The 16,159-nt window shown below is 44.7% G+C and overlaps 1 protein-coding gene across 3 annotated transcripts in view; it reads left to right on the top strand.

The window, feature by feature from the left end:
• kmt2d (lysine (K)-specific methyltransferase 2D) overlaps window positions 1-14,646 on the top strand; it is a 29,800-nt gene extending 15,154 nt beyond the window's left edge. For all 3 annotated transcript variants that reach the window (XM_041049697.1, XM_041049705.1, XM_041049688.1), the window contains exons 35-55: window positions 273-2,053; window positions 2,139-2,262; window positions 3,043-3,124; window positions 3,199-3,265; window positions 3,390-3,622; window positions 3,753-6,725; window positions 6,821-6,970; window positions 7,071-7,235; window positions 7,375-7,522; window positions 7,629-7,710; window positions 7,807-7,979; window positions 8,156-8,280; window positions 8,376-8,511; window positions 9,233-9,354; window positions 9,470-10,856; window positions 10,985-11,121; window positions 11,258-11,388; window positions 11,802-12,087; window positions 12,266-12,339; window positions 12,429-12,537; window positions 12,670-14,646. In XM_041049697.1, coding sequence (XP_040905631.1) covers window positions 273-2,053; window positions 2,139-2,262; window positions 3,043-3,124; window positions 3,199-3,265; window positions 3,390-3,622; window positions 3,753-6,725; window positions 6,821-6,970; window positions 7,071-7,235; window positions 7,375-7,522; window positions 7,629-7,710; window positions 7,807-7,979; window positions 8,156-8,280; window positions 8,376-8,511; window positions 9,233-9,354; window positions 9,470-10,856; window positions 10,985-11,121; window positions 11,258-11,388; window positions 11,802-12,087; window positions 12,266-12,339; window positions 12,429-12,537; window positions 12,670-12,762 — 8,578 coding nt within the window. In that variant the 3' untranslated portion in view covers window positions 12,763-14,646. The remainder of the gene's footprint in view (window positions 1-272; window positions 2,054-2,138; window positions 2,263-3,042; window positions 3,125-3,198; window positions 3,266-3,389; window positions 3,623-3,752; window positions 6,726-6,820; window positions 6,971-7,070; window positions 7,236-7,374; window positions 7,523-7,628; window positions 7,711-7,806; window positions 7,980-8,155; window positions 8,281-8,375; window positions 8,512-9,232; window positions 9,355-9,469; window positions 10,857-10,984; window positions 11,122-11,257; window positions 11,389-11,801; window positions 12,088-12,265; window positions 12,340-12,428; window positions 12,538-12,669) is intronic.
• The last annotated feature ends 1,513 nt before the right edge of the window (window positions 14,647-16,159 follow it).

The following is a 16,159-nucleotide window of genomic DNA, read 5'->3' as shown; positions in this document are numbered from 1 at the left end:
AGAATAATGTTTGGTTGGTTACAGTTATAGCAAGTTAGTAGCTATGTAAATTTCAAACTAAAAACATTCCTGAATTGTAATATTACTGACACTGATTTAGGAATGAAATGGAGCCAGGAGAGCAAAAGTGGTCACTGAAATAATTACTATCAATCAATCAATCAATCAATCAATCAATAAACAAATAAATAGCACCCTAATTTAGTCCCAGTCCATTCAGTGAACACTGTTTAAACTGCAGTATATTTCTTTTGTATGTTTCTGTCCTTCAGGCCACCAGGGCCGACCAGACCTCAGGGCATGTTTGCCCGTCCACCATTCCCTCCGCAGTGGCAAGGTCAGGCCCCAGGTCCTAGGAGGTTCCCCCAGCCTGGCATGGAGGCCGTTGGTATAAGGCACAACCTTAACCCTGCTGTCAACATCCAGGGCATGGATACTATAGGTAACCCTCACACCATGATGCCAGGACATGGAGGAGAGACAATGCAGCCCATGGGTCAAGGACCCCCACCACAGTTCATTGAATTGAGGCACAACTCACAGAGACTACCCTTGCGGCCTCAGTTTATGCCCCGTGGACCTCAGCCCAGACCACGTCTCTTTCCACAGCAAGAGATGGCAGCACCTTATGTTCAGCAACATCCCATAACTCAAGCTGGTGGCATTCAAACAGAGGGGGGCAATGAGTCACAGCTGGGGTTACAGCAGGGTGGCCTGTCAGTTTTACTGCCTCAGCAGTCTACAGGCCCAGTAACACAACAGCCCCACCTACAGCCCCAGGCTGCTTCCAATCCCAATACTCCTAGCACTGAGCAGCATCAGCTTCCACAGTCAGGCCTAGTCACAGAGCCCCAAACTGCCACAGTAGGAAACAGTGAGGAATTGCCAGAGCCTGATCTTGAGGGGCTTGGGGAGGCCCCAGGGGATGGAGGTGTGGAAGATGAGGATGATTTGGCTCTGGACTTGGACCCTGACAAAGGAGACGATGACTTAGGCAACCTGGACAACCTTGAAACCAATGATCCACATCTAGACGATTTGCTTAACAGTGATGAGTTTGACCTGCTGGCTTACACTGACCCTGAGCTGGACCAAGGAGACCCTAAAGATGTCTTCTCAGACCAGCTGCGGTTGGTGGAAGCAGAAAGTGAAGCACCTTCATCCTCCTCCGGATCTGTGCTTGCTAAAGTGGAAGAGAAAGCCAAAGTGGAGCCAGGGCAGAAGAGTCTCACAAAAGCCCCTGCAGGCCAGTCTACTACCCAACTTCCACCCTCTGCAAAAATTGCAGATGTCTCTAAAGTGAAAGTAGAAGACAGAGGTCTGACCCCTCAGCTGCAGCCAGGACAGACCGTGGTGAAAGATGAAATGGGAGAGGCTGTGTCAATGCTTCTTAGTGGGGCCGCATCATCAGCCAAGCCTGCGCAAACAGAAAACCAGCCAGCTTCACTCAGTTCTGTTCGACTAGGGGGTCTTCCGTACCCCCTACCAGGCCAAGCCGACCCATTGCCTTTTCCTCAATCTGCTCCACATGCAGATATTGGTGATGATCCACTGGGGCTGCCTGATGTAGGGGGACAGCACTCCCCTGCTGTAGATTTGGCAAAGGTAGAGAGCTCTTTAGATGGTGAACTGCCTCTTCTAATACAGGATCTCCTGGAGCATGAGAAGAAGGAGCTACAGAAGCAACAACAGCAGCAACAGCTCAGTTCCCTCCATCAGGGAGGCATGGCACCTCATTTTCCTGGTCTCCAAAATCAACCGCCAAACCCACAGGCACCTGGGCAGATAATGCTGCCACACCACCATCGTCCACCACCCCAAGGAATGATGGCTCAGCCGGGGATGGTACCCCGTGCCCCACACATGTTGCAGCAGCAACAGCAAAGGCTTATGGGAGCTGGAATGGCACCTCCACCACACATGGCCATGGCTCAGCAGCAAGCCATGATGAGGATGGGGCAGCCAGGGATCCATGCAGGTCTCAGCCATCAACAACAGCCACAGCCAGTGGTTAAACAGTCACCTCTGGCCAACAATTTCTTCCCAGATAAAGGTAAGGAGCATGTCTTGTCACTGTCATTACTTGATATAATGATTTTGTTTTCATATTGTATCAACAGATTTTTCTTTTATCACAGATTTAGAGAAATTTGCAACTGATGACATCATGGACCCCATTGCCAAGGCAAAGATGGTGGCACTGAAAGGTATCAAGAGAGTGTTGGCACAAGATCCGATGGTTGGTTCCCCTGGCATCAACAGGTACTTTTTTACATTAGTAAAAAAAAAAAAAAAAAAAAAAGCACCTTTTTTTTGGTTTTTATTTTGGTCACTGTGGTCGGCATGTTTTCAGCCATTTTAGTTTTTATATCCATATAAAAACCTAAATGGTAATAACAGAAATGTGTTTTATGTGTAGACACATATCGTCGTACTGCTGACACAGAGCAGAGCATGTGTCTCCCCCACAAGAAAGACCAGAAAATAGAAAGAGAGGCTGTCAAAAATGGCAATGCTGTTTGGACAGAGTGTACCAAGTCATTAATGAAAATAACTTCAGTGCCGTTTTTGTTGTGAAGCAGCAGTGAAATGTTAAGATATACCAGACAGACATGCATGGTCTTTCCTGCATATCCAGTATTTTTATATTAATATTGACAGTACAGAACCTGCCTGGCACTAAATGGCAAAATCTGCTACCAGCTGGTGAACTTCGTGGGGCATATACCACCTTAAGAGAGAGATAAGTCCCTTGGGAGTTGGTTGACACCAAACAGAGCTCAGAGGAGAGAGCATATTGTACTTACATGGCTCCAAATAACTTAATGTCTTTAATGTACTTACTTAGTGTAATTAATGTTGCTGTGTGTCTGCTGGATCTGTAAATAGACAACTGTCAGTGCAGTCTTTTACTGCTTGCTTCTGCTGCCCCCAAGTGGCCAAAAAAAGAGCTTTCTTGATTAGAAACTACATACCCTGACAACCCATTGTTTGGTGCACTACAGGTATAGTTATACATTTTTTGTTTTGCTTTCTATTCAGGCAACAGGTTTCTCTGCTTGCTCAGAGGCTGGCCTCTACCCCAGGCACAGATCCAGGTCAACTTCCATCTGGGCCTCCAAAGGTATTCTGTCTTTTCAGGAGTGATTTGACTTGATATTTAGCTGATTTATTTAAACACTTTCATCTTGTGTTTAGGAGGGAGAAACAAGTGATCCCACCCAGTCAAGACCTAACCCTCCGCAGTTTGTGCAAGGAATCATCAGTATGTTCAACCAATACTCCCTCTTATTATTAGAAATGTATTTATTCATTTGGAAAGGTGGTATATTTCTGTCCCTGTACTCTTATAGCTTAAAAGTATCTGAAGTTATCCTCCTTTGTTACAGATGATGCAGAACAGCACCAATATGAAGAATGGCTCCTTCACACCCAGCAGTTACTCCAAATGCAGCTGAAACTTCTGGAGGAACAAATTGGAGTTCACCGTAAATCACGCAAGGCATTGTGTGCTAAGCAGCGCACTGCTAAGAAAGCTGGCAGGGAGTTTGCTGAGGCAGATGCAGAGAAGCTCAAGTTGGTTACGGAAGAGCAGAGCAAAATTCAGAAACAGCTTGACCAGGTGTGTAGATTTTAAAGAATCTGATAAAGATGCAAAAACCCTTATGACAAGTTTCCCAACTTGTCTGCAGAAAAGGCACCTGGCATCTTGATTTGCAATTTCATGTCTTTTCATAATTATTCTGTTCTAGGTACGCAAGCAGCAGAAGGAGCACACCAATCTTATTGCAGAGTACAGAAGCAAGCAACAACAGCATCAGCAAGGGTCGGGTCTTCTTACCCCAGGTCATTCTACACAGGGGGGACCCCCTCACATGTTTCCCAAGATGCCAGGCCAGATGATGATGGGCCAACAGGGCACGCCAGTAATGGGCCAGCACCCTGGTATGATGCCGCAAGGTGGAATGCCTGTCAGAATGCCCCAAGGACAACCCTTTATTGGAGGAGCCCAACCTCAGCTTCCTGCAGCACTTGGACCTGGTGGTGTCAGAGCCCCAGGTCCTCCTGGGGCTCCAGCAGGATTCTTTCCACAGGGGCCTGGAATGCAAGGTGCAGATCCCAGGCTTCTCCATGAAAGACAGCTTCAACATAGGATGCAGATGGCAAAGCTACAGCAACAGCAGCAGCAGCAGCAGGTGACAATGGGCCAGCAGTTGTTGCCACATCCAAATCAACAGTCTGGTTTAATCACTCAGCCACAGCCTACTATGATGGGGAACCCACTTATGGCCCAACAACAAGCAAGCACTCAACAGGGAATGCTAGCCAACCAGGCCAGTCAGCAGAATATGGTGCAGGTTCCACAAGGAATGGTTGGAGGCCAATCTGTGGCTCCTCCACCACAGAACCTTGCAGGAGGCCAGTCCATTAATCATGCCCAAGGAATGATGGCAGCTCAGCCAGGAATGATGGGGAACCAACCAATTGCACCATCACAGCAGCAGAGGTCTCAGCTGATAATGGGTCAGCAGGGAATGGTTGGATCTCCAGGTCACCCTGGCCTCAGGGGTCCCCAGGTCCAACTGACTCCACAACAGCAGAGCATTCTGGCCCAACGCATGATTGCATCTCAGCAGCAGCAGAATCTTGCAAAGAATTTGGCCCACCTCCAGCAGCAGCAGATGGCACAGCAAAGGCAACCAACACAGATGATCAATCAGTCTAGCCAAGAACAAGGAGGTCTCTCCCAACCCTCTACCCCACAGATGGGCTCTTCGCCTTCAGCAGGAAGCATCACACCCCAGCCACAGGGATCCATAGACAGCCAAAACTCAGGACCCAAAGAGGGTGGGATCCTGAGCCCTGATCCAAGAACACCACCACAGCAGAGTGGACCTTCCACTCCCAGTCAGATGACTCAACTAGGCTCTGCAAATGATCATCAAACTGACTTTGGGCGACAGCAGTTGCAACAACAGCAGCAGCAAAACCAGGTTTATATGGCCCAGCAGCAACAATCAAATTCTCAGTCTGTATCTGAGCAACAAACCGGTTTGGTTGGAAACCAACAAACTGGTGCGCTCCAGCAACAGCAGCAACAACTTGCACTCACTATCCAGAGGCAAGGTTCTTTGAATGCTGACAAGCCAAATTTGATTCCTGTTAAAGAAGAAGGGAAAACAATTGATTACTTAGCTCAGCAGCAACAACAACAAACAGTTCAAAATGCCATGCAGCAGCCACAAGATCCCAGCATCCAGCAGCAGATCATAGGCCAGAACCATCCTGGCCAGCCACAGCCTGGTGTGATGGGCCATAATCCACAGCAACAAGTCCTCATAGCCCAGCAGCAAAAACAACAGGCCATAATGGGCATGATGAGAGCCCAGCAGCAAGGAATGATGGCACAGAGGCCTGGGGTTCCCCCTGGACAGATACGCACCCCTATCAACATCCAGGCTAGTATTGCTCAGAATCCACAGCTCCGCAATCTTCCCCCAAACCAGCAGATACAGCACATTCAGGCCATGATTGCCCAGAGGCAGCTCCAACAGGGACAGATGCTGCGGATGTCAATGGGTCAAGGACAGCAAAGTCAGTTGAGGCCTCACATTCCGCCTGGACAGATGCCACAGGTTGGGCAGCAGATGCCAGGGATGGAAGGCCAGCAGATGCCATATGGAGCGATGGGGAAGCCAGGAGCAGTGGGCCCTCAACAACAGTTGGGCCAACAACCTGGTGTTGCTTCTCAGATACAGCATGGAATGATGGTCCCTGGGCAACAGCAGCCACAAGTAGGGGAAATGATGCAGCAACATATGATGAGAGGCCAGGCACCAGTGCCACGCTCCCCCCTGAACCAGGGCTGTATGATAAGACCAACATCTCCACGTCAGCCGTTAGCTAACTCTCCTGGGGATGCACAACGGCATGCATTTAATCAAGCTATGGGTATGCGTCCACCCACTCCTAATCAGAACCAGCAACAAGCACTAATGGCAGCTGCAGCAGGGCGCATGCAGGGCTCTCCATCCCATGCATATTCTCCAAGAGGTCCCTTTGGAATGAGCCCAGCCCACCCCGCCTCACCGCACTCATCCCATGTCTCTTCACCTTCTGTTGGTGATTGTAGGGCTGGCAGGGGGAGTCCATACAACCAAATCAAGGCGTCCCCACTCAGGTCACCTGGAGCCAAGAGTCCACTTGATTGTCCAGGACTGAAAGTAGAAGCTCAGACATCAAGCAATGAAACATTTCAGACAGCCTCAATTATTCCCAACGGGCCACAAAAAAGCATGAATACTCAGCAGCAGTCACAGCAGGTTACAGAGAGCCATCGTCTTCATACACAACACAGCTCTAAAGAAGAGGGGGTGTGTAAGATGACCCTAGACAACATTAAACAGGAGCCAAAGGAGGTTCAGTGTGATGGTGCAGCAGAGGTGCATCCCGGGGTTATAAAGCGAGAAGCAACAGGTGAGGCGGTTACTTCTGGGAACAACACTAGCTTTGTTAATGCTGGAAACATGGCTGGAGACCCTGGAACTCAAGGTCCTAGATCTGAGACTGGGCAGCAGCTACTACAGAAACTCCTGAGAACAAAGAACCTTCAGCTTGGTGCTCAGAGGCCTTCTGAAGGTATCCACAATGAGATCAATGGCCACATCAACAGCAAACTGGCAATGCTGGAGCAAAAACTTCAAGGGACTCCTCGAAATATGGAGGTATGTTTTTCTTTTGTACATTCATTCAGTTTTCCCTCATCATGCTGTTGTTTGTGGGTAAAAAATCTTTAATTCATTTTATTGATCCTTTACAGGACTTACAGTCTATAACAAAAAGGGCTCCTGTACAAAAGCCAAAGCGCACTAACAAAGCAAGTGGAGACAGAGGACCTAACGCACGGAAGAAGAATAAGAAGGAAGAAGTTGGAAAAAGTGCTGAAGCCCTAATAAAGCAACTCAAACAGGTAAAGGGATGATAACAATGGAGTTCCTTATTGTTCTTTGCTGTTAATGTTTTGAAGAGTGGTTCTTCATTATATCGACTAATGAACATGAAACTCTCAGGGTCTCTCTCTGCTGCCCCTTATGGAGCCTTCAATCACCGCCAGTCTGGATCTGTTTGCCCCTTTTGGAAGCAGCCCAGCCAACGGCAAAGCCCAGCTCAAAGGATCCTTTGGAAATGCAGTGCTGGACAATATCCCAGACTACTATTCTCAGTTACTCACTAAGGTATAACTAAGCTGTAGCATGTGCCAGTGGTCAGCTGTTGCAGGCTGTTAGAACATTTGGTTGATGATTAATTATTCTTAAGAACAAAGCCCTCAAAAGCAAAATAGTTTTCAAAGCATATTGTTTTGTGCCTTTACAGAGTAACCTCAGCAACCCACCAACACCCCCATCCTCCCTGCCACCTACTCCTCCGCCCTCAGTGCAGCACAAGCTGCTAAATGGAGTGACTTCTGGGGAGGAGCTGTCTGAGGGTCAGAAAGACACAGAGCCAGCAGAAGAGCCAATGGGTAAACAATGAGTGCTTTGGCATAAAATTGATGTGTTTTTTAATCAATATTCAGTCTGCAGTTGTCCAGTAACTGGGTTCTAAATTCTCAATAATTTTCCCTGCAGATTCTGTTACAGAGGAGGTAAAGAGTGTAGATATTCTAGCAGCTCTCCCCACCCCACCACATAACCAGAATGAGGACATCAGGTACAATAGGATGATTGTTTTGAGACCTTTGTCAACCAGAATATATGAATTTCTTCTTGTTGAGTGGCTATAAATCTAGGATTTGTTTCTTAACAGGATGGAGAGTGATGACGAAGATGCCTCAGAAAGTATCATCCCGGCATCATCCCCTGAGAGTAATGTAGGAGATGAAATGCCACGTTTTCCTCACCTACGGGAGCCTAAAGAGGAGGAGATGGAGAGAGCAATATCCCCCATCATCCCCCTCATACCTCGCACTGCCATACCAGGTACTGGCATATCCCAAGTGCTAAATGTGACTCCCAAAAACAACAGCAACATTGCTCGTATATATATCAACATGTTATGGAGAAATCCAGTCTGAAAGTGTTGCATTACATTTTAGAGTTGCTGAGATACAAACTAAAAAGCAAACTCTTAATGTACACATTTACTTCTCTTTTAGCATTCCCAGAAAACAAACCATTTGAAGCGACTGATAGCAAGGCAGTTTCCACATCCAACCACTGGGATAAGGCCAAAAGCAACGAGGTGTCTGTTACCTTCACATTGTCCTCTGCTGCAGCCAAGGTACTAAGCGGTGATATCATTGCACCCTTTTAACCTTTCTTTATCTTCATGCATTGTGAACGAAAACTTGGACTGAGGTTTTTTGCCCCCCTTAGAAACTGAACCACGTGATGATGGCCATGGCCCAGTTGCTGAACATTAGAATGCCAGGTTCTTATGAGGTGACTTTCCCTCCCCAAAATCCTGACATGCCTGGAGTGGATGGGCTTGGGAAAGGACCCAGCCAGTCAGGTATGCATTTAGAGACTGTCTTGTTCATTTGAATTGTCCTGTTTTCTCACTGAGTTTAGGAAGTTTATCATATACATCACAACAACTGGTTAGACATTCCTCGTGCCACAACAAGTCATATGATAAATGTCCTAAATCATTTCCTTCCATTTTAAAATATCTATTAAAGGGTACACAAAGTCATAGTCTTTGTGTTTTTTGGCCTCTTGTGATGCCTGTTGTTTGCAGCAGTCTCTTATTTGTATAACAAGCATTTGAGTTGAACAGAGTTGCTGTTCAGAACGTTTTTGTCACTGTAGTCAAGTGACGACACTGCTAGGGAAACACTCATACGCTTATATTGCTCTCAAACACAAATGCACAACTTTAAGTTTAATAATCCATAGATAAGTATGTATGTGTCCAATGATAAGTACTTTTTTCTTTTTCCTCTATATTGTGTGCATATATTCATAAACGTATCTGTATAGTATGATCATAATACTTATTTAACTGTACATACTTATCTGTATATCATGTTTATTGTATATATCTACTGTGAATACTGTATATCTTGCACTTGTTTTTTTGCCATATCCTGCACTTGCTGCTTTTGCACTTCTGGTTAGATGCTAAACTGCATTTCGTTACCCTGTCCCTGTACATGTGTAATGACAATAAAGTTTAATCTAATCTAATCTAATCTAATAAAGACTGATGTTAAGGTGGTGTTGTTTTCCAGGTGCTCTGTGTACAAAGGACGGTGCTTCACCTAGTCAGGATGAGTGGCTAAGGCAGTTTGATGTGTCTCTACCAGGCTGCACATTGAAGAAACAAGTGGACATTCTGGCACTTATTAAACAGGTCAGTCATTACAGGTTTCGTAAGAACTGTGTGAAATGTTTACCTTTTTTGATCATATTCCTTGGCTTATACATTTATTGAAAGCTCTAGATCTCATGTGTCATTTTCCTTCCAGGAATTCCCCGAAAAGGAAGACAAACCAGTCCAGCACTGTTACACAACCAACGTAAATGACTTGGACGTGCGCCACCTTCCTATTGTACCAGTGGAAGAATCTCCACCCCCATCACCATCTCCCCCACAGCCTCCTCCATCAGTCCCAGTTCCAATTAGTGAAGCTGAGCCTTCCAAAAAATCCGCTTCTCCATCCCCCTCTCCCTCCAGTCCCACCAGTGTTCAGGTGAAGTCTGAGCCTGAACAGGATGTTGGTCCTCCTATTGATGCTGCTCAACCAACTGATGTCACAGAGTTTGAAGCTGCTGCTCCAAACTCAGTCACTGATCCAGCCACTGCGACTGCAGTTTCTGACTCCACTGCTCCTACTGAAGATCAGCAGGTTGTGAGTCCTGCTGCCAAGGAAGAGGAGGACTCGGCTACTGATCCAGCTCAACCTCCTAAAGATTCTCCCAACACCATGGCCATGGAGTCTTCCCCTAAGGCTACCAAGCAGCGCAGGCCTCTCTCCCCTGATGAGGAGATGATACACCCCAAAGTGAAGAAATGGAAGGGGATTCGCTGGAAGCGTCTTCAGATTGTCATCTCAATACGCAAGGGTGGGTCTAAGAGAGAGAGCAGCCGTGAGGTGTCTGAGCTGATGGAGCGCTTGCGCATCACTCTTCGACCAGACAGGCTGCCTCGGGATAAACGCAAGTGCTGTTTCTGCCACGAGGAAGGTGATGGAGCCACAGACGGGCCTGCCCGCTTGCTTAACATTGATGTGGACCTGTGGGTGCACCTTAATTGTGCCCTGTGGTCCACAGAGGTGTATGAGACACAGGGGGGTGCCCTTATCAATGTGGAGGTAGCCCTGCGTCGCGGATTGCGGACTCTATGTGCATACTGCCAGAAAACAGGTGCCACCAACAGCTGCAACAGACTGCGCTGCCCGAATGTCTACCACTTCGCCTGTGCCATCCGGGCACGCTGCATGTTCTTCAAGGACAAAACCATGTTGTGCACTCAGCATAAGCTGAAGGGCCCCAGTGAAGATGAACTAAGCATGTTTGCTGTTTTACGCCGTGTCTACATTGAGCGTGATGAAGTGAAGCAGATTGCCAGCATCTTACAGCGGGGTGACCGTATTCACCTGTTCCGTGTGGGTGGACTCATCTTTCACGCTGTCGGTCAGTTGCTACCCTCCCAAATGCCCATCTTCCACTCACGCACTGCTATCTTCCCCGTTGGCTATGAGGCCACACGCATCTACTGGAGCACCCGTGTGCCCAACAAGCGTTGTCGTTACCGCTGCCGCATCAGCGAGGATGAGGGTCGCCCCCTGTTCGAGGTGCGTGTTCTGGAGCACGGCATGGAAGATTTGCAGTACCGTGAGACTACTCCAGAGGGTAAGAACATATATACTGCTTCTACTTGCTTCCTTCTTGTTATATGATGTCTCTCAGTGTTGTATTTTACCAGTTAAAATAAATCTCTTGATCACTGACTGAATTTAATTCACTGTCTTTGTTTCTAGGAATCTGGGACCGGGTAGTTCAGCAGGTGGCCAAACTCAGAGAAGAATCATCCATGTTGAAGCTGTTCACCGAGCATGTGAAAGGAGAGGAAATGTATGGCCTCACAGTTCACGCTGTCATGCGAATCACTGAGTCGGTAAGAACGTGCAGCAGGAAGGAATATCACTTTATGTCCCATTTATTTTGTCTCCGTCTCCCAGTTAAAAAATTTGAAATGGAGGCCTTTATGAGTGCACGATTAACACAATTTGTATTACTCTGTTGTGTTTTAGTTGCCTGGAGTGGAGAACTGCCAGAACTATCAGTTCCGATATGGCCGTCACCCTCTGATGGAGCTCCCTCTCATGATCAATCCCACTGGCTGCGCTCGCTCTGAGCCCAAGGTCCCCACACATTGCAAGAGGTAAAGCAGCATAACTTTAGCAATAAGCCGCAACTTTACAGCTGGTAGGCACATTATCAAGCAGAATAAAGCCTGTGTGGTTGGTCTAAAATCATTTGAAGCATGGTGTCTTGTTGGAGAAGTTAATGACTTAAATATTAATGCTTTTGTGCAGTGATACATTAGTAAAGAATGCTTTTTTGGGGGGGGGATTATCTTAATTATAAAGTTTGTATTCCAAAAGGTAACATTATTTTACAGTAGATGAAAAAAGTTAGTTTCTTAATATGTAACCCAACAAATATGCAAAGCTTTTTAAAAGTCCTTATTTTAGATACAGTTCTAGATATTTTCCCAAAAAACGTTTCATTTCTAAATGTGTCTTGGAAAAAATTGGGGTGCCCACTCACTTTTTGTTTTCTGTTTGTCTCAAGGCCTCACACTCTAAACAGCACCAGCATGTCAAAGGCCTACCAGAGCACCTTTACTGGAGAGCTCAACACACCATACAGCAAGCAGTTCGTCCACTCCAAGTCCTCCCAGTATCGGCGCCTGAAGACTGAGTGGAAGAACAACGTGTATCTGGCACGATCCCGCATTCAGGGCTTGGGCCTGTACGCTGCCAAGGATCTGGAGAAGCACACCATGGTCATTGAATACATTGGGACCGTCATACGCAACGAGGTGGCCAATCGCCGCGAGAAGATCTACGAGGCACAGGTACATCAATAAAACATTGGCATTTGAATCCAAAGAACACAAAAATAATACCTTAGGGTTATAATTTATGGAATGCGAAAACACCCCAGAGCCTACAAAAAATAAGATCTGTAAAAAGATTTAAATTTGAATTGAGGGGTGAGTATCAATCTTTTTCTGTTTTCTTCATCTAACTTAGAACCGTGGGATCTACATGTTCCGCATCAACAATGAGCAGGTGATTGATGCCACTCTGACCGGCGGCCCGGCTCGGTAAGCGTTGATTTGTTACCCGTTGCCTCATTGTAAACTCTTGAGTCTTTTACGTTTTTTTAACTGACCTTTTTCTTTCTCCTTTGCAGCTACGTCAACCATTCTTGTGCCCCCAACTGTGTTGCAGAGGTTGTAACATTTGACAAAGAAGACAAGATTATCATCATTTCCAGCCGCAGGATCCCCAAGGGAGAAGAGGTGCAGTGCATAAGAAAACTGACCCTTACTCACTCTTACATATTGCTGTAACTTTTACTACCATTTTGTATGTTTTTGAAGTTCATTTTGAAATCTCTGCCGCTGTTAACCGTATCTGTTTCTTAATTCCAGCTGACTTATGACTACCAGTTTGATTTTGAGGACGATCAGCACAAGATCCCTTGCCATTGTGGAGCTTGGAATTGCCGCAAGTGGATGAACTAATGAGAAGAGAGAAAAAAAAATGGAGAACTTCCTCATTGGTGCCAGAACACTCCTGCGCCAAAGCCTTTGAATCCTACATAGCCAGTGCATAAGCTGTTCTGAAACATGCAGATGGAGGAAAGCTGGCCTCCGTCATTGAAAAGACAAAAGCGGTGACACCTGTAGCCAAAGGTTTGAAGAGCATTAATCAATAAAAGCAACCCGATCACCTCCATCAGCAGCAGCTTGATGGCGGGACTGACTTTCATTTTTGGACTAGTGAATCACCCTTTCCTCAGCCAAAACCCTTTTTCCCCCTTCGACTGTTCTCAATAAGCTTACAATGGCTGGAAAACAATCCTCAACATCTACCAAATGATTCTGACCCTCTGATATCAATACTCGTAGTGCAGAGCTCACCTGGAGCTTCGACAAAAAGCCATTTTAAAATACTAAGAATGAACTAATGATGCATTTTTATGTTTTAAGTCGGACCTATTTCCTGTCCCACCTAACCACACCTCTCCCCCCTTACCTCCCAGAAAAGGCACTTTCCCATCAAGTCATCAATGAAGACAACACGGATATTGGCTAGCTAGACAATCTTGATGTGGCTCTGTGTAAGAACTGCATATGATCGATGGAGAGAAGAAAAAAAAAAAAAGATATAAGTTAATATAAAATTTGAGATGCTAATGATCTGTGGCTCCAGAGGCACCAGATGTTCTGACTGTGTGGAGTCCCAAGGTGGGTTAGTTGGACCCAGTCTACCTCATTGATTTAGCGGGAAGTGACTGCTTTGTATGAAAACTGTTAACTGCTACTGTGGAACCGGGGGGGAAAGGGGGAATGTTTTTATGGGCTTAGCCTTCTCGGACAAGCAGGGAATCTAAAGCAGCAGGTTTGCTCTGTCTACTCTATGCTGATGATGATTTTCAAAAATGAGCCAACATAATTATTATTCATGAATTATTTATACAGAGGAAATATATGACAGTTTTGATAAGATATTGCATTAAAATCACAATCAGAAGCTTAGCGGGTGTCCTGTATGCCACCAAATCATCCTGGATATTGATGTAGCTTTTACTTTTTTTTTTGTACTTTTTATTTATGCGTCTCAAAACCATGCTATTAGCTGTGTGAAAGCACAATAACATCCACCTTTTAAGTTGCTTAAGACAGTAATGGTGTGAGTGAATGGCTCTAGGATCACAGGACACTTAGTCTCTGAAGAAGACTAGGAAGTCCAGAGTTAACCAAGTACACATTTGCGTTGCGTGTTGCTTCATACATTGAAGTTCCAACTTGTTGTTGAAACCCAGCCGGTGGATGCATGACTACTGTCCCATGTAATGCTTTTTATTCCCCAGCAACTCGAATCTTTTCACAACTCAACCTTAATCTTTAAATCATGCCTCTTCCTCTCTGTGTTATTTAGTGGACTGTTGTTAAACTTTACTGTAGTAAGTCTTCCTCTGCCTGAGTACAGCCTGCAGTGTTTCTACTTCCCCTGTAAGTGTGCTTTTCTAGTGCTGGTACTGTCCTCTCGAGGCTGAACTGATGGCAGGGAAAGACTTATTGGAAAAAAGGGCATTTGTTTAATTTCTATGTAAGATGAATGAAAATAAGTCTTTAAAGGGAGCTTTACTGAAACTCCACCTTCCCATACTACTTTGTTTTCCTCCTTCCCCTAACCTAAGACCTCACATGATTTAAAAATGCAAAGGTGTACAAACTGTATATACAGTATATGCATTAGGGGACAGCAACTCTTTATCCAGCCCCTTTGAATCAAATAAGTAAAAAAATGTAGAGAAATAAAATTGAAAAAAAAAAAAACATAAAAAAATCAACCACTGGATATCATTTTAACAAAGATAAAGCTGTATATAAATATAAATATATGTAAAATGGCAAACTAATATCTTTATGTATATGAACCAGAGTGTTTTGCATTTACCTGTTTTTCTATTAGTGTTTTTTGCTATAAGCTCTCAGAGACAAGTTTGTTAAAATAGATATGAGAAAATGTCTGGTCTTCTCCAATCAGTTGGGACGAGAAGCCGAGGTGATTACAAAACTGTTTGGGGTTCACGTGGAGAGTCGTTAATTATGAAAATCACTTCTTGCATAAAGCAGTACAATGGTGCATAGCATTTGTATTTATGTAATATTCTTCGTGTTTATTTTTCTTTTTCTTTTTCTTTTTTTTTTTATTTATGCTACTGCTTGTTGATTACCAAAACCTGTCCCTTAATTGGTTACAATTGGATTAATATACTCTTGAATGGAAAATCTTGAATTCCCTAGAATATTGTTAGTGTTTTGCTTTTTTATATCTTCCCTATAGAAGTGAATGTGTTGGTAAACCTTGTGAAATGGTTACTTGGCCTAATGTATGTTATGATGTATTACTCAAAGTTAATCCCATACTTAACCTGGTAATGAATTGCACTCTAATAGTATAACGGAGAACTTCTCTAAAGTGGTAGATATTGATCAAGTATCCGAAGCAGTGATATATATATTTTTTGGTATGTTTCTATTTCAAGGGAAGACCATGACGAGACATTATGCCGCTCACTGGATTTTAGCCTGAATAATTTTTAACTTCTCTGAATCTTAATTTAAGTTCTCTGCATATCTTATAATTTAATAAAGTTTGCTCAAATTGAAGGTTTTTTTTAACCTCACCTACTTTTTAAAAAGATGTTGCATCTGTACAGCAGAGATACTTTTAGGGAATATGAATAAATATAATGATCATTTTTATTGTATGTGGCATGTTTTGTATGGATATTATTTTGAATTGTACATATTTTTTTCAGGACGCCAGAGGTTGCATCTCTTTATATACAGCTTTCCCACTCCCTTTCCCCTTATCTCATCTTATTTCTTTGTCTGCTTTTGTTTGTAAAGGAAAATAAAATGCATTTTAAATATGTGCTCATTTTTCTTTTTTTTTTGGTGGGGGGGTTAAACTCAAAATCCAGGCAGCACTGACACTGAGCTTGAAGTTTCCTTCTATCCTTTTGAAATGGTCATTTAAAAAAAAAAAAAAAAACATCTGAACTCAGGTTCCACCAAGGGGCGAGTTGTAGGTTTCAGCAGTGAGGATCACTTCCGCGTTCAAAAAGCTGCAGTTCCTCGGCTGCCGCTGGGGCCTGGCTCCAGAAGTGAGCAATTCTCCATTGACCCCCATTTTAAAATGGGGGTCAACTTTACAGCCTAAAAAAACATGTTTACAGCCTGGTACATTTTTTGTTTTTTAGTTTCCACCTCTGTGAACACTGTGGGCGGGGTAAATTGTTTTGTACCACAACCGTTTTAGTATTATTTAGGCTTAAAATTCTTACATTAGGGTGTGGTTACGCTGAGTGACAGCCCCATAGACAGGCACTGGCAGTTAGCTCTT

Source organism: Toxotes jaculatrix, chromosome 2 (assembly GCF_017976425.1).
Source record: "Toxotes jaculatrix isolate fToxJac2 chromosome 2, fToxJac2.pri, whole genome shotgun sequence".
NCBI classification, from domain to species: domain Eukaryota; kingdom Metazoa; phylum Chordata; class Actinopteri; family Toxotidae; genus Toxotes; species Toxotes jaculatrix.
Note: the sequence above shows the minus strand (reverse complement) of the source record. Positions and strands in the feature narration are given on the sequence as shown.